This window comes from Mytilus galloprovincialis, chromosome 10, assembly GCF_965363235.1.
Source record: "Mytilus galloprovincialis chromosome 10, xbMytGall1.hap1.1, whole genome shotgun sequence".
NCBI lineage: Eukaryota > Metazoa > Mollusca > Bivalvia > Mytilida > Mytilidae > Mytilus > Mytilus galloprovincialis.
This window is the reverse complement of record NC_134847.1, coordinates 71,907,867-71,927,299: the sequence shown is the minus strand read 5'-3', so window position 1 is coordinate 71,927,299 and position 19,433 is coordinate 71,907,867. Positions and strand designations below refer to the sequence as shown.

The window sequence follows — 19,433 nt, the reverse complement described above, 5'->3', positions numbered from 1 at the left end:
TAACCAAAGTAACAAAAACTATCCAAGCTATAGATGAGAAAGTTAAGTCAAAAACAAACACAAATGAGCAACATATATCGCACGAAATAAAGGCATTGCAACAATCTGTACAATCCTACAGTGCTGGTCGATGAAAAAAAACCTTATTTTCACAGGTTTATACTCTGAGAAGTATGAAACACTATGGAAAAGTTACGCGTGTTTAAGGAGAAGAAAAACTCATACAACAAAGTTCATTCATATCATTTTCAGATATATTAATGATGTTTCTCAATACCCTATATTATAGTAAGTTCTATACATCATTTATCCCAGCGAACAATCGTATGGCATTCTCAAATTTAATACATTACGCAAGTGTATATTCACAATATACGGACCTCGTCAATAAGTGTGCTTCTGTAACAAAAACTGCGTCACATTGTACGTGCCTGTCCCAAATCAGGAGCCTGAAATTCAGTGGTTGTCGTTTGTTTATGTGTTACATATTTGTTTTTCGTTCAATTTTTGTACATAAATTAGGCCGTTGGTTTTCTCGTTTAAATTGTTTTACATTGTCATTTCGGGGCCTTTTATAGCTGACTATGCGGTATGGGCTTTTCTCATGGTTGAAGGCCGTACGGTGGCCTATAGTTGTTAATTGCTGCGTTATTTTGGTCTCTTGTGTAGAGTTGTCTCATTGGCAATCATACCACATCTGCTTTTTTTTATATCCAATAGAGTTATGCAGAAATACGACAAATCGACACTACATAATGTTTTACAGTCACCATAACAAATGCGTAGACCGATACGATACGTTCTTTTGTCAATTCAAAGGCGACATGTTTTCATTGTTCCGGGTCTGTTAGTACAATAAAAATCGTCTTTTAAGGATGTACACCTCTGAGGAGCCAAAAATTTCTAGAATTAAACTTTTTTTCTTAACCTGATTTTTGGGTTTATAAGACTGTAACAAAATAATTGATGAAGAAAAAATCATATGGTGGTGCACTTCTTTTTTTGCTACGGCCCTTTGAAAATGCCCAATTTTGATGATTTTCCCAGTTTTCATCGATTTTTACCTATTTTTGGGCTATTATCATGAAAAAAATCACAGTTCCACAATTAAACTTTTTCTCATACTTTCTATAAAGATGAAGTGGATCAATCTGAATAAATTTTACTTACAAAATCTATAGGTAGGTGTTAATATAAGAAAGTTTTATCATATTTTGACGCTTTTTTGTGTGAAATTTACTATGCTGTCAATTTTGTATTTTTGTGATTTTTCTCAGTTTTAAGAACAAAATGCATATTATTTCAACTTTTTTGTTATAAATGAATGAAAAAAGACATATCTAAGAAATTTGAAAAGACCAAAATGATATGGGATGTACATGATTCTTGTAAAATCCTTTTTTGTATCCCTCACCCATTTTCTCAAAATTTTGGCTAAAAATACTGACTTGATTGGTCGTAAAATTTGAAAACTAGATTACGCAAAAACCATTAATTGTAAATACACAATTTTTTCACAGATTTATGTTTGCTTATAATATTTTTAAAATTCATTGATATTTTCCACTTCTATCACATGCTTTGGAAATAATTCAAGAACGAGATTTCAACGAGACTGAACGAGACTGAAAAGTCAGAAGAATACATCCTTAAGTAAACTACCGATTATATGTATATTTTGTTCTTATTTGTGTCATTTTCACCCGAAATGGATTCACATAACGTGTGATGCAGGCAACCCTTACTCTGTGAACGCTTCTTGTCTTGTACGTTTTGAAGTTAATGTGTTTCTTTCGGCTTTTCGTATTTAACTTCATTTGTAACTTAATGGATTGGTAAAATTTTAACATAAATGAAATACAAACTAAAATATATATATTACTTGTTACTGTGAGTTTTAGTATCGACAAAAGTCGTTTGTTTTCTTTAAAGCAGCATTAATTATTCAGTGCTTGTGCAAATCATCTTCTTTATTACACAAACTTGATATAATTTACGAGAAATGTGACGATTTATTTCGTTTCCTTTTGTTGTCTTTTTCTTTTTCTTTTGAAGGATGATGCTCGTTTTGATCCATCTTACGTTGTTTAAAAATTCTTAATCAATCGCTATAGTATTTTCTCTCATTTTTTTCATATTTCTTCATCGGTGTGAGAAAAATATTTCTCCTTACTTGTAAATTATTTTTTTCGGCAAATGATTGGTTGAAATTACATTATGATGTCAAATTTTCTTGATTTCTTCTGAAATTTCCTAGTGTGACTTCAGGAACAAAGGCATCCATGTCTGATGATGTCACATATAAAGAACTAAGCTTTCCAAAATATCTTTGAAAAAGGGAAGAAAATATCATTTAAGAAACAGATTCCGCCACTATAGCTCGTGTATTACGACATTTCTCAACTCTCAACAGTTACATTTATTATTTTAAAGGCTCGGCAAGCCTCGCGCTTTAAATATTAAAAATTATATTGTCTCGAGTTGTGAAATATCGGAAAACACTTCTTGCAGTGGTGAAATCTATATGTCATCAATGATGCTTTACTTCAGTAATATAATTTAAGAACAACTGAAAAATTATTATAGTAATTGTTTTGTTAACACAAATTACTAACAACCGTTACTAAATCCGTTAATTAGGATTTTTTTTAAATTGACTGGAGCTGAAAAAAACTTACGGGATTGCATAGCATGATTCTTATGGTGATGTGGTTTATTTATCCTTCAGCTTAATCATGTAGGACCCGTTTTCGTGTTTATATTACAAAGAACACATATATTTGGAATAAAAGTACATTACAACATTATTGAGTGTTAAAAGAAAAGAAAGGTACATAGAAACATGTCAAATCAATCGTTAGTTTTAAAAAGACCATTGATCGAATGAAAGTTTACAATAAGAATGCATTATGTAGATCAAACAAAATCATTTGAACTGGCTAATGGTTTGATTGTGCCACTGGTAATTTAAGACCATATTACTGTTAATTTTATTATTGACAAAACATAGTGTCATTCCCTTATATGATTACTTAGCATCCTTATTAATTAAGTTATTGTTCAAATTATCGTTTTCATCACATATACTTAATATAAAACAATTCTATGTACACTGTATCTGTTATTAAATAACTGAGTCACTGAAACACGGAGCCTTGGCTCACACCGAACAGCATGAACAGATAAAATATGAAAAATAATTGAACAAAATCAGCAATATGGAAATGGTTTACAATGAATGCTTTTTGATTGCGTAATTCTTCTAACCATCGTCAGTTTATTTCAAAACAATATGAATGTTAAAGGCGCTATTTTAGGAATGCAAAGGCAATCATTTATCGTAAATATTCTTACGTTATATCGATGTCTGAACGCTGGTAAGTGTTATTTTAAATTATTCTGTTATATCACATGATAAGCTTTGATAACCCTAATTCTAACATGACGTCCTTCAAACGCTTTGAGTACACACACGTTGGAAAATATGAATATATTGTTAGGGCTGTTCCTATTGTACTTCCACGTCATATGTATTTTAATGAATGAGCTACCCGACGTCATAGAACAACGACGTCAGAATATAAGCATTTTACGGGAAAATACACGCTTGTGAAACCGAAAATCATCACAACAAGAAAACGTTAACAAACGATACTAAAAGTGATATAAGCCAATTTTTTTTAAACATATAAGACATATAAGTAAATTATCATTAAATTCATCCTAAACTATTTAAATACATTATTGTAAATAGTTTAAGCATGTCACTAATTCAGTTTGTTCCGTTCTTTTACGCCAATTGAATAGTGCGTTTATTTATGGGAACGGCAAATATCAGCCTCCACCTAGAGCGCTTCGATCCAAAAGAATAGCCGTATTTGTCCTATTAGAATCGAAATAATTCATGGAGGCTTGAATATATCGTAATTTTACCACGGGTTGGCCCTTTATGACAAATATTTGACCCTGAGCGATAGCATTATTTCTTAAGTATATTAACCCTTTACAAAAATCATATCGAACGAACTCTATCGCAAAAGTGTTCAATCCATGTTTTTCTACATAAGGAATGTCTGTATAAAGTCAGGAATATGAAAGGTTTCCCATTCGTTTGATTTTTATATATAATTTTATATGATGTCCGTATAGTGTGGGCAGAGGGTATGTTACTGCTGAGAAATGGGAAATTGATAATTGGGAACTTGGTATCGTCTTGTTATTCATAGATTTTAATGTGAAGTCGTCAATCTGTGTCCATATTAAAGAAGAGATCAAGGTATGAAGTAGTCCTCCTAGCTTTTTGTATTTGTCTATTAGAAGGTTATGAATGAATGTTGCTTCATACGAGTACAAAAACAAATCGGCCAGTTAGGTTAGCACTTTAAGTTCCCATTGAAATACCGACTGTCTGTTGAATAATCAATTCTCCAAACTCAATAAATATATTGTTTATCAAAAAGTCCAGCTTTTTGATAATATCATCTTCAGTATATTTTCTGGTAGAATCAAACTAAGAATTATTATAACCCAAAACAAAGCGATTCCAAGTAACTCAGTCTTTACAAGAATTTGAATGGTAATTAACTATAAAAACAAATTTCATATTAAGTAATCCCTTTTTCGGAAATATAGATTTAAACAATATATAAACTTATAGTGAAAGAAAAATATCAAATAATTATGTATTTGAAAAACTTTTTTTTTTATTTAATATTCACTTTTTTCTACAGAGGCATCTTTGCTTTACAGACCAAGTTTTATCAGTTCCTGGTACGAAGCCACAGCTCAAAATGTCAATTTGTCACATCTAGTCATTAGTCATAACCTTCGGGAATATCCCGTCAAGGTTGATGTGCAAGTTAAAATAAATGAAGGGGGACTGGATTACATCTTCTCAGGATTGGGATCTTCACAGAGAGATGACGATCTTTTCAAAGACTATGGCGGAGTTATATACAAGTACAATGACCAACATATTGAATTGTCATTTCCGTATTTAGAGAACAATGCTGACACTGGAGGCTTAGTATATACTGGTAAATTAAACTAATACTAAGATAAACCAACAGTGAAATATAACATTCAGATATGTTGATGATGGGTTTTTTTTCGTTAACAATCCAAACTTTGCTGATTGGGTTCCATTAGTTAATCCTACAGAACTAGAAATTAAAGAAATATAAGACAGCTTTCCTCCGACTCATTTAAGACTTATACTTCGAATTTGACGTAAGCGGTACGTCTCATTACCAGGATCTGCGACAAAGGATACGTTTTCAGTTTTGAAGTTACTATCTTAGCAGCAATATACCAAAATCATCTTTATATGGGATATACATCTGGTATTCTTTCGTTAATTAAGAGCTTGCATCTCTACTCGGACTTTATATAAAAGATAAGTTCATTAGAAGATAGCAAGACCTTTTTGGGAAAAAAATCAGTATCAATTTCATGAATAATACTTTGTATAATGGTTTTTGAAGTATACAGTCTAGGTACTGCCGTTTTTTGTCATGTTAATTATATTTCTTCTTTTTTGTGCTTATATATGTTTATCATTTACAATTTATCCATGATATGCTTCTTGCGTCGATAGATAATTATACGTTAAGCAAGCTATGAAATATGGTGTCATCCACTCTTTCAAGTAAATGCATGTATTTATTAAGTCAAGAATAAGACAGTTGGTTTTCATTCGTTAGATGTTTTTGAGGCTTTGATTTTGCTATTCAAAAAAGGATTTCCATTTTGAATTTCCATTGGAGTTCGGTATTTTTTGTTATTTATTTTGGCTACTTATAGTTTTCCCCCTTTTTAGCTCATCTGGCCTAAAAGGTCAAGTGAGCTTTTCTCATCACTGTCGTTCGTCATCGTCGTTCGTCGTCGTCGTTAACTTTTACAAAAATCTTCTACTCTGAAACTACTTGGGCAAATTTAACCGACTTTTCCCACAATCATTATTGGGGTGTCTAGTTTATCAATAAGTAATTTTAAGGAAATTTTGCAGTTTACGGTTATTACATTCTTAATTGACTCCTTCAGAAGTAATTGCCTTTTAATTTTTAACAATTTTTCGTAAATTTTGGTAATCTTTACAAAAACATCTCCTCTGAAACTACTGAGACAACTTTGATCAAACTTGGCAACAATCATTCGGGTATCTAGTTTTAAAACAAATGTGTCGGATGACCCTGCCTGCCAAACAACATGTCAAATGTGGCTAAAAATAGAACATAGGATAAAATACAGTTTTTGGCTTATATCTTTGAAACTACAGTAAAAGTATAATGATTGCATTATTTTATGCATCAATTGTAACAAAAATACCAGGTGAGCGATACAGGTCCCTTTGAGCTTCTAGATGTGTATAGTCGTCGCTGTTTTTAAATCATAGACTTTTAATTCTTTTATGATTTTTACGTCTTTCCACCTTTTCATTTGAAGACTTTTTGATATTTTGCCAACTAAACATTCAGAAACTACCCTTTCTCAGTTGATTTTCTCATGTCTTTCGGCACTTCATATATTAATCTTTTATATGTTAGTGCTTGAAATTTATCAAACAAGTTTTACATCATTGTAGCCTATACACATCAAAGTCATATAAAGGAGTAAGTCCGGTTTTGGCCTCAAATTTCAGGTTCATCTAACGTAAGATTTTGGACACTTTTGAAACACTTAATTGTCTATTTCTATTGATTCAATTAGTTAATGTGAAAGATTTTAACTGATATCGTCATTAAAAGCGCTCCGATTCAAGCTAAAATACGAAAAATCTATCAAATATGCAAAAAACGTAACTTTTCAGATGATTTTTGTCAAAATTGAAAGTACAACCTTTATATATGTTATGTATTATCATCAAGTACAACTTACATTTCAATATTATGAATAAACACCAATGCGGCCACTTTCATTTAAGACGGAAACCGTCTAACATTTAACTTAAATGCTAAGATTGTGAAGATTTCATTAATTTAGCATGATTTAATGCTGCTAGTACCCGATATATGTGCATTGTATTGTCAAAAACAGCCCATATTTATGTAGAAGAAGCATTCTACTTTTCAAAATTTTGTAAAACTGCTATATTTTGGGGCCAAAAAGGGGTCTTACGGAACCTACTCCTTTCAAATATTATACAAATCTTGTCAAATGTATCGATATTGAATTATTGGTTTCCCAGACGATAATTCGCTGCTATTTTCCAGTATGCAGTAACCTTATCTACGAACCATCTTGTTATAACTTCTACAACTGCACAGCACCAGAACGAGGGGACCAGTGATGAAAAAATATATGCAAACGTGCAAATAGTGATAACATATTGTTAAAGAACCAATTTAAATACAGCAAAACATTTTAAATCTGTTAATAAATAGTTTAATTAACAAATTGGAACGCATAGAAAATATAAGACAAATGTCGTGGATCTTTCAATTCACTTATCTGTCACTTTGTGTACGTACTGTTCTAATGCTTATCGTTTTCCCGTTTAAATTTAGAAACAAATTCGAAAGTTAATTATCTTCAGATCGACACCCCTTCAAGAAATATTAAACGTCTATGATACGTTATAGATGTGTAATAAATATACAAAACAATGCATGTAAGACTTAATTTTGTATATATGCATGCATTGGTTCAATGATTTCGATTAAATTAAATTTCCAAAAGACTCGTTTGACCTGACTTTCTGTAAAAATAATTACAAAATTACCAATTCATTAAACAAAATCACTTACGAAGATACAAAAGGTAGAGTCAAAATTCATGAGTCAAAATCAAGGCAACAGTAGTATACCGCTGTTCGAAATTCATAAATCGATTGAGAGAAAAAACAAATCCGGGTTACAAACTAAAACTGAGGGAAACACATCAAATATAAGAGGAGAACTACGACACCACAGAAACACAACACTAAAATGTAACACACACAGAAACGAACTATAATATAACAATGACCATTTTCCAGACTTGGTACAAGTCAACTTAAGAACAAAAATGGTAGGTTGAACCTGGTTTTGTGGATAGCCAAACCTCCCGCTTTTATGGCAATGTTAAATATAACATTAAAATAACAAAATTACATGACAAGAATACAATACAAATAAATTGAAAAACATATAGGACAGAGAAAAACACAAATAATAGCTATCAAAAGGCACCAGGTTTATTCAAAAGGGACCAAAATATGTATGTTAAAAGAATGATATAAAAATTACTAAACACAAACAGCAAACTAAAGAAACTCGATATTAACACTAAAGAGGCCATCTAAGGTGATTTGACTAATCCACTTTATTTCACTTTAAGTCAAATTCCATCTTAAATATTTACGTATTTACATATTCATGGCTTGATAAAGTTTGGGTGCTCATTGATGATTAAACTAACACGAAACGTGCCTCGGAGGCACGATATTAATAAACTATTTAGTGATTTCTTTTCTCAATATCTTGCTTCTCCATGTGTACTTTTCTAAGTCTCAAGTATAAAGCTCTAATATCTTCCTTGACTATTCTTTAATGTTTTCATTTTTATTTTTTTTGGCAGGATCAGATAAGCTATATTTTGGACCAACAAATCTGTTAGGACCTTACAAAGATGGACATGTGAGGGCAAGAGTTTGGCTAGCTTCTGATATGCCATATATTGTTCTGAATACATCAGTTTATATGAGTGGTATGTACTGATATGCTACCTATTGTTCTGAATACATCAGTTTATATGAGTGATATGTACTGATATGCTACATTTTGTTCTGCATACATCAGTTTATATGAGTGGTATGTACTGATATGCCATAATATATTGTTCTGAATACATCAGTTTATATGAGTGGTATGTACTGATATGCCATATATTGTTCTGAATACATCAGTTTATATGAGTGGTATGTACTGATATGCTACATATTGTTCTGATTCATCAGTTTATGTGAATAAACTCATCATAGAAACCAGGATTGTAATTTTATTAGGATATGCAGACACTTCCAACTGAGTTAGACATAACTGGCACCTCATAACAGGACACATTTCTAAGGTACATTGTTGCAATACGTGTAAAAGAAGGCAAAGCCGTTAGCCGGAGTTGATTACTCTGTATCTGCCTTATCAATTGATCTGATTTTGACATTGATAAATCACTTTTTATCTAATATGTGATTAACGTTAATCTATCCATCATTGTTGGTAAACAGATTTTCTGGAACTTAAATTTTGCCATTTTACAAAAAATTACTCGACAGATATCAAAGGTACTATCAAACTTTAAAGGCCGAGGAGATACAATGACACGACAAAACCCAAAAAGCCGAAAAACTAAGAATAAAATTCTATTAACCACTTAGAAAACTGGAGGCGGAGCAACACGAAACCTTTCAAAATGATAATATGATTATATGTTATATGTAAATTGTTTTATAGAGACGGTTAATTACAAAGAGATTACCCATGAATTAGGATATTATCCAGATCTTTTAACTGTACAGACCCTGTTGTCAGATGGTTACATGTCAGACGGAGTTGGTAAGTCTTAAGCTCATACTAAAGGTAAGGTTTGCATGATACCTGGATTTTCTTCTTAACGATATTATACCAATATGATATATCATTTTGTTTAGGTAGGAGTGCCCGATCATTTTATGAAAAAATCGAACATCGCCCGTCCAGTGAAAAGCTCCAAATAGCGCTTTTTGACGTTTTTGTTAAAATTGTATTTGAACTCTTTTTAATTAATGATGTATGCAAGGGTCAATAAAAAAATCAAACTGAATAGAACATATACAAACAATTGTGGTACATTTAAGGAATGACTGTAATATTTTTTTCTGTCTATGAAGAAATAGCATAAATAACATGGTGCACACTGAATAACCCGCGTACTTCAACTCTGTACTTGTTTTGGCTTTCAAACGTTTTGTATCTGGGCGTCACTGGTTAGTCTTGTGTGGACGAGTCGCACTTCTGGCGTATTAAAGTTTAAACCTGGTGCCTTTTGTTAGCTTTTGTTCGTGTGTGTTTCTTTGTACAATATGTTCTCCTATTTATTTGTATTGTGGTCCTGTAATGTTATGCCACAGAACCAGGTATAACCCACCATTTTTTTTCTTTAAAAACTGTCCTGTACCAAGTAAGGAATATGCCATTGTTATATTATAGTTCGTTTCCGTGTGTGTTACATTTTAACATTGTGTTTCTGTTGTGTCGTTTATTTCCTCTTATATTTGAGTGTGAATTCTCATTGCTATAAGACGTGTTTTTCTATCCCAAATTGTTTTGATGTCATATTTGTTATTTACATCGGATTTTGTCTAATTCTTTGTTCTTTTCTGTGTGTGTAACATTTTAATGTTGTGTCTTTGTTCTCCTCTTATATTTAATGTATTTCCCTCAGTTTTAGTTTGTAACCCGGGTTTGGTTTCTTCTATCGATTTATGAGTTTTAAACAGCGGTGTACTACTGTTGCCTTTATTCACCACATTTTTTTCATCTTATTTCGAATGAATTGAAAAAAATATTGTAGTCATTTCTAATAATTTAATTCTAAATTCCATCTGAAACCGGAGTTGAAAACAGAAATACGTTGATGACGTCACGGTCACATAATATAATTATATCTATGAGCTGATACACAAAACACTGTCAACCAAACAGAAGACGCGCATCTAAAATTAAATTATTCATAATGATTAATTTCATTTCAAAAGCTAATATTTTTTTTTTTAAACATGATCTTAAAATTTTTTGATTAAAATAAAATTGTTGCTATAGCAACAAAAAGACGAAAATATTCTGTTTCCGGTTCGACCGTTTCTGTAAAAAAAAACCTTGGAACTTAAAGATTTAATTCTTTTCTTATTATAATGAGCTTGTAAAATTGATGTCCTTGAACTTGTTTTTACGGAAATGGCCGTTATATATGCATCGTGTCATTTCTAAAAACACAAAATAAAACGTTTTGGCAAAAAAATCATTTGGTCTTGCAAGTTACAGGTTGCAACACTTTAGGATTTATCATAACCAATGAGAGAAAATAGTGATCATAATTAACTTTTATGCCCACTTATAGCAGTTGGAAGGGGAAGTGTTTAACTTTCGTATTACTTGTGTAACTTCATATATCTGATTTGGAAGGAAACACTTATCACCTTTCAGTGCTGCAAACTGTAATATTGTGAATCTTAGGATAGAATTCTAATTGCCATTAAAAGTATTGAAAATGTCTTTATTGCCCCATGATTGGTAAATTGTTTGTATGTATCAATTGGATGATAAAAGATCAGTTTTCACTAGTAGAGTCATTTACATCAGGCGTGTTTATTCCATTCACTTCATCTGGACACCTAAAAATCATATACAAATATGATAAAATATCTTTGACTAAGCGGGAGAAAGATAGATTACTTGTATGATTTGTACAATTATTACACTATGTTTCGATTTTGAGGCTTAGATCAATCAAACAAACTGCGTGCTCCTATACATGAAAAAAGACGAAACAGAAAATGAACAGGGAATACAAATCAGTTGTATATGTATTTTTCATATATAATATAGGTCATTTAGTTGTGTAGACCTATAACTCTATAATATGAAAATCTTTCACATACTTTCATTAAATCAAAATCAGTGCAATGCACGAAGTTCACAGGAATATCAGTACTGTAGCTGAGGAGTCACCACCGTCAATTGGCAGTTTGATGGTCGCAAATGCAGTTTCACTGTCGACGCGGACCGGAGACAGTAAAACAGAAATTTGGGACCGTAAAATCAAAATTGATGGTCACTTATTTTCAACCACAATACCTTAATTCAAATTATAATGCATAACCAAAAAATATGATAGTTACAGCTTGACAAAATTGGGAATGTGTCTATGGGACACAGATGATGCCCCCGCTTGCATAAAACATTATGCAGCATTACGTATAAGTTTCATAACATTTGTATTGAAGTAAACTAAGTAGACGTTTTTCAATTTTAAAAGGGGTAATTACTCTAGAAAAAAATTAAATCACAAAAATACTGAACTCCGAGGAATTCAAAACGGAAAAATCATAATCAAATGGCAAAATCTAATAATAAAACACATCAAATGGACGGACACAAACTGTCATAGTCCTGTTTTGGTACACGCATTTTCAAATGTAGAAAATGGTGGATTGAACCTGGTTTTATAACGCTAATGCTCTCATTTGTACGGAGCGGAAAACGTGATGACACCAAAGTTCAAATTTGATCTGTTTTTTGTGCTGATAAGCATCGTATATAAGTTTCATGACAATTTATAGATGCAAACTAAAGTTAGAGAATGAAAACCAATGTTGGACGAACGGAAGTAACAATTTTTAAAAAGTAAACCATAATATGTCAAGGTACGGTCTTCAACATGGAGCTTTGCCTCACACCAAGTAACAAGTTAAAAAGGGCCTCAAAACATTACTAGTGTAAAACCATTCAAACGGGGAAACCAACGGTCTTATCTACATAAAAACGAGAAACGAGAAACAGAAGACAACCATTTAAATCATATTCCTGACTTAGAACGATATATCAGTATTTAAGGTTTGAAAATTGAATAAGAATGTGAAGTTTTATGTTAAAAGACTTACGTACGGACGGACGGACGAACAAGGGTTAAACTGAATTGCCCATCTGTTTTCAAGCCAATAACAGGATTGTTGAACAAATGTCGATATAAATCACGAATTTAAGACAAGATTCAACGCGTCACACTTTTAACCAACAATCGTGCAAACAAATAATATATTATTGTCAAGGATAAACAATATTTCTCGTATCCGTTCTAAAGTTTTATTTTTGTTCTATCAGAATATGTTTGTTTTTCAGGAGCCGTGTTTATGGCATCCACACCTGACAAGTATAACAGTTTATCGGGAGTACTTTATGGCTATGATGAAAGTAAAATTCGATTGTGGGTTCCTTCTGACTATGTTGGCACAACAAAGAGTAAGATAATAATTGGGATATCTAATTAAAGAAATATAGATTCCACAACTGCAACAAGTTTGTTACGATATTTCTTGCCTAGCTTTTAATATAATTAAAATTTAACTGTCGAGAGTGCAGAAATATTGTAACACACGAGTTATAGTGGTGGAATCTGTTTCTCTAATGATTGTATATATGTCCTTCCTTTTCAAATATATGAAAAAAGTTGTGTACTTTTTATGTGACGTAATCAGGCACTGCCGCCTTTTTTCATGACGTCACAATAGAAAACTCAGAAGAATCCTAGAAAAAGTAACGTCACAATTAAATTTCGACCAATCATTTGTCGAGAACAGATTTTTCACTAGTGCATTAGAGAAACATGAATATAAACATGGTGTACGTTTAAATGTTTGATATCGTTGATAGTTGTAAGACAACAATTGAACGCTAAAACGAGTGAAAGGTCTTTCCTTGTCTAGGTTTCAAAGAAGTCGTATTTCCACTCTTTTGGTGATTTTGAACTTTTGAAACGACTTGTGTTGAATATGCTTGAATGAAAACTGAGAGTTTATAGATACCAATTAATCGTTATTTAAAAGATACAAAGGACTATCCTATTTATGACTCATATTAACATCAAGTTGCCCCTTCATACACACACATGGTAGTATAAACTCGTAAAAGATATCTGTCTTATAATTGTGTACGTCGAATTGATGAATCAATGGTAATGGTTCTAATTTAATCTATTTGTAATTTGAGATTTTCGATGGATGATTTTTGTCATATAAATCTACCTAATATTCCTTTCTTTTCCCAATTAAAATATCACACCTAATTGTACAAACAGCCACAAGGCAAAACCAACTCAGCGAATACAAAAAACATATATACAAATACTAAGATTAATATATGCAATAAATAAACAGTTTATGAGACCTGTTTCATCCATAAACCAACAATCCAATTTAATTAAGTTTCCAAAATCCTAAATCACAAGTTTGTATAGATATACAAATGTCTAGACAAAAGCTACATATTAGATTACCACTCGCGTAAGTTAACTCATGTTTATGGTAGGGATCACGTCTTCTAGCATATGTACCTTTTTTGTTATATATTTCATTATTTTTGTTTCAGATGGCGGAGTATTTTTAGCGCATGACGGATACCAACTAGGAAAATTCAAATCTGGTGATGTCAAAATCCTAGCATGGAATATTCCGTGTTCACAGCAGGTTTTTTACAAATCATTTGAAGTTGGAGATATAATTGATCATGATGATAAGATTAACTTTCCATGTTTATATGATTGGACTAATTTCCTGGTATCAGTGCAGGTATACATGTAAATGTGACTTCTGTGTATGAATCAAAAGGGTACCAGTGTTGGGATGGGGTCAATAAGACAAATATCAGTCAATCTCTTTCTTTCACATTCGTTTATAATCTTTTCACGATTAAGACTTAGTCTCGCAATTTTTAAACTGTTTGATTATAAAATGCGCTAAGACAGAATAAGTTAATTAAGCATATTTTCATCAGGTTTGGAAAAAAAAATATTTTATCACCCTTTAAAAATTGTACTTTTCATATTTTGCTTTTCAATATTTCATTCTTGAATATTAGTCAATGAGACAGATATTCACAAGGGACAATGACGTAAAATGTAAATGAGCACTAAACAGTCATTAGCAATAAGCACGATTAATGACGTAAGGTGTTATTTTAATCGATATTCCTGATATACACTTTTTTTTAAAGTATTCCGGCTATCATGATAAGAGACTCGAAATTATTACATGACATCATTTTACGACAAATATTTTATTTTTACAACATTTAGATATGATGCATTCTATCTGAGATAAATAAGTTGGCATCTTCATCAGTTTCTCGAATTAATACTGAACTATTAAAACTAAAAATAGTTTTCTTGACTGACAAAAAGGTGTGTTTCTTTTGTTGATAAACATGGTCATGCATTAAGACTCACATTTTTTAAAAACGAAAATATGGTATCATCAGATACACAAAAATAGAACAACTGACGAATTGTACTGTGTCTAAAGAAAATCAAAATAAATCTTCACAAGCATGATATACTCATGTCTTGTTTATGTATTTTTGTCAGATATTCGGACTTCTTGAGGTTTTTCCGTTGATACTGGGTAACATAGTGTAACGTTCCGGGGTTCTCTTGTCAGGATGATACACCCGTATTTACCTTTGTGGGCCTCCGGTGAAGGAATTAATAATAAAGATCATAATGGAAGTTCATAAATTGTATTATTATTATCAATATAAATTCAGCATAAGTAATTCATGATCACAACAGATACAGTGGTTCATAAAACACATGAATAGAGTTATAAACAAAGATACATTTTATTCTTAACTGCAATACAATCTAGTCGGTGCTAGAAATTTAGTCGGTGCAGAATCTAGTCGGTGCTAGAAATTTAGTTGGTGCAGAATCTAGTCGGTGCTAGAAATTTAGTTGGTGCAGAATCTAATCGGTGCTAGAAATTTAGTCGGTGCAGAACCTAGTCGGTGCTAGAAATTTAGTTGGTGCACACCGAGCAAATAATTTTAGATACTGCTTGGTGCAGGTTATATATTGTTAACCTCATAATTTTAGAAGGATCATAAAATATTATTATTTAAATAATTAGAAGCTTTTTATATTAAGAAAAATACTTTTCACCAAGTAATTCCACTTGGTGCAGCACCGAGCAAATCTGCTTGGTGCTAGCCAAAAATTATGTCAACACCGAGTACGCTACTTGGTGCACTACGGCAGACGCAGGTTTTATTAAATTCTCCGAACAGTGAATTAAATTCTCTTTACAAATAAAAATAAACAATTACCAATCTCGGTTTGAATCTTAAGTGATTTTGTGTCATTTTACTGCATGAAATAAAATATAAAAGTTGCTTGGTGCAATATAATTTTGACTGCAAGTAAAAGAGCTGCGATCGTTCTGCATTGAGGTGAAAAATCCTACTCGGTGCACGCAAACCTAGCTATTTATACTTTGGCCCCGCCCACAAATCTGACGTAGTACACAAGAAAAACAAAACATGAAGAATGGCGCCGATAAGTGAAAGTAACGATAAACTGAGACAATATTGGGCAAATGCACTGTCAAATGACGATGACACATCGATTAAATAGAATCATTAGATAGGTTTAAGTACAGGTAAACCACTCCTCTCATAAAAATACCATACAAGGCGTACTCGGGGACATCTGCATGGAGAAGTGTGGAACGGGGGTCACAAATTACACGTGAAGAAAAATACACATTTAAGTTATATCAAATAAGGCCAAGGGCCAGAGCGTAACAATATCTATCCCAAACACTCAACTTTCTTTTCACAGAAGACTTCAATCGTTCTTGAAAAGAGTTTTGCCAAAATGCAAGCAGATTCTTGGATTTGTTATTTACGATTTGAGACAGTCTTTTCCTGCCAATTTTCGATAATCAAATATCGCAAACATGAGTTTCATTACTGTTAAATAGTTTATTCCTGGACTAATGCTTTTCTGAATTAAAGTATTAATTTTTGATTCGGTATTTTTTTATTATTATTTCATCTACTTATATCCTTTAAAATATTTGATTGGTATTTGTTACACTTTCTTTTACCATTGTCTACATTCATATCCATATATGTATAGGCGATCACACATTTATCCTTGGTCTTAATTACATCAATCATGGATGATCTATAGAATTCAGTTTGTTCATTTATTTTCTGTTGCTTCGTTGTTTTCCGCTTATAGATGATGGGTTTTTTTTCGGTTTTAGTTGTAACCGATTTTGTTTTCACATAATCGATTTATGACTTTTTAACAGCGGCATACTGTTCTGTTGTGTCGTAGTTCTCCTCTTATATTTATGCGTTTTCCTCAGTTTTTGTATGTAACCCGGATTTGGTTTTTTTTTTAAACCGATTTATGAATTTCGAACAGCGTTATAATAATATTGCCTTTATCTTAAAAGTCTGTCATTAACTAATCGAAAACCTAGATATTTGCTAAACTGTTTATAATTTCCCTCTCCTCCGTAAACCCTTTTGGCAGGGATATACTAGTATGCAAATGTTCTTAAACTTCATACTTTGTTTGACCTTTTTAACTTTGTTGTTTTGAGTGTCGCTAATGAGTCTTTTGTAGACGATAAATGCGTATGGCGTACACAATACTTACCCTGTTATATATGATAAGTATATATACAGCTAGGTGCTAAAGCTATTGCACTAAGACTCTTTCCAATACACTCGATTGATTCATGTTGAAAATACACAAACTACAATGCTTTATTAATTTCATCATGTGTTTGTTAACAGAAATTAGATTATATCATACAGATTTGATTATAATACGAGAGATTTATCATATCAAGATATATATGAATGCTGATATGTAAATCATTAAACTGTTTTAAACTATAGATCAGTTTTAAAAACAGTCTAAAATTTTTGCCCTTTGACTTTTATTTTGGTACAATCATGAATAGACACAATGCTTGCCCAGATTTTGGATTTGTATCGGTTTTTTTTTATTTAGTTTTCTAAAGGAACATTACATATCTGTGAACCCATGGATAACTACAATTCCTGACATTCTCTATTTTGCTCGTCTTGGTTATACATGCAATAATAACCACTTGACATTAAGCAATCATCAAGATTTTTGTTCTCAGGTTTTTGCTTTTAATAAATTATTGAAACATATTGAAATATACGTCACAAAGTGACATTATCAAATAATGACATTGTTTATAGCAAAGCAACTCCAATGATGGATGATAAGGCAAATCAATATAGCAATTTGGAAATTCCTCATGTTCCATAATACATACTCCAGCTGAAGGACGCCTCCGGGTATGGGAAGACCTGTTGGTGACCTTCTGTTGTTGTTTGTTTCATGGTCGGGTTGTTGTCTATTTGCCACATTCCCTAATTTCCATTCTCAATTTTATTCGTCCAAAAATCAGATCATCAATTTTAGACAACATCAAGATTTATACACATGCTTCTGTAACATTATGACAACACCGTCTAAACTGTGTCTAACAATCTGGACCACTCTGAAAGTTAGATGATATTAAAATACAGACCTCATTGGTCGAGCAAAATCCTCCCTTATCGGGTCTATCTAATGTTGTTACATTGAACATGATGCATAAAGATGATACCTTACACAGGTTACAGGGAGGCTGTTTTGTCCGTCGTAATGCATTATCATACTTTGTATGAAGTTATTACAATATCATTTTGATATATTTCTCAGTATGTGATAATTTTACGACTATATCCCCATTGATTATAGGGCTAAAACGAGGAATACATTTTTTTTAACAATTAACCCTACAATGTAAGACCACAAATTTGAAGATATAACATAAGTGTGCTAAACTTCAGAAGAATCATCATCTGGCTTCTAAAACATGCTGTGTTGGTGGTTGTTAACTTTACGTGTGTTTATCAAAGTGCATCTATGATTCATTCAGGTCATATTAAGGATCCGACACGACATTAGTTGCAGTTGTTTTTGGAGATAAATCAATATTGCTAGATTAGGGAAAACATTGATATATGTTCTACGATGCCAGTAATAAGTGAATGAACAACAAACAAACGTAAACGGTATTGTTAAATTACTAGATTTGAAAAAGATGTAGTTTTCTATGGATATTTCTACAAATACAATGTGTTGCATGCAATATTACACGTTTATTCTGTTATGTATTACATAGTTGTATAATTAGGTCTTTCCACTTTTCCGTGGAAAGACCTATTGGTTTTCTTCTGATTATTATTAGGTCTTTCCACTTTTCTGTGGAAAGACCTATTGTTTTTCTTCTGATTATTAGGTCTTTCCACTTTTCTGTGGAAAGACCTATTGTTTTTCTTCTGATTATTTTTTTTTTTTTTTTTCTTCCGCCTAATTTTGTTCTTGCGATAAACATTTGTTTCGCAATATGTCGCTTAGATATTTTGTATATGATATCGAACAGTTTATGCGCTTTTGAAATTTACCCTGCGTAAACAAATACTTTTCTTTGTAGGAGTTATCTCCCCAAACACTGTTTTCCTTGTTAGCGCATCTCCTTCGCAACCGTAAAAGATTATGACAAATTTATTTTACAAAATTGCTCGTTATATCCTTCGCATGATTTGTCCTATTTTGACCGAAGCGATATGACCGCTCCATATGAGAGTTATTTCCCCTTATGCATCTGATATAAGTGATATGAATTTCTATCTTATAAACCATAAGTGATAGAGACCTAGGATCTTTTGATTTGAGGTCCTTGGTCCCAAAAAATGAAAATTAGGTCAAGGTCAAAGGTCAAGGTCATATTTTAATATTTGAATTTGGCTTATTTTCACTTATATCCAAAGACTGTATAAGATATCAACAAATTTTTTTTACTAAATTGTTAGTTGCGACATGTC

General features: G+C 31.9%; 1 protein-coding gene across 1 annotated transcript in view; it reads left to right on the top strand.

Annotated features, from left to right (window-relative positions):
• The window catches only part of LOC143049572 (uncharacterized), a 41,258-nt gene that overhangs the window by 9,295 nt on the left and 12,530 nt on the right, over positions 1-19,433 (top strand). The window contains exons 2-4 of the mRNA XM_076223174.1: positions 9,432-9,533; positions 12,858-12,977; positions 14,103-14,302. Of these exons, the coding sequence (XP_076079289.1) occupies positions 9,432-9,533; positions 12,858-12,977; positions 14,103-14,302 (422 nt within the window). The remainder of the gene's footprint in view (positions 1-9,431; positions 9,534-12,857; positions 12,978-14,102; positions 14,303-19,433) is intronic.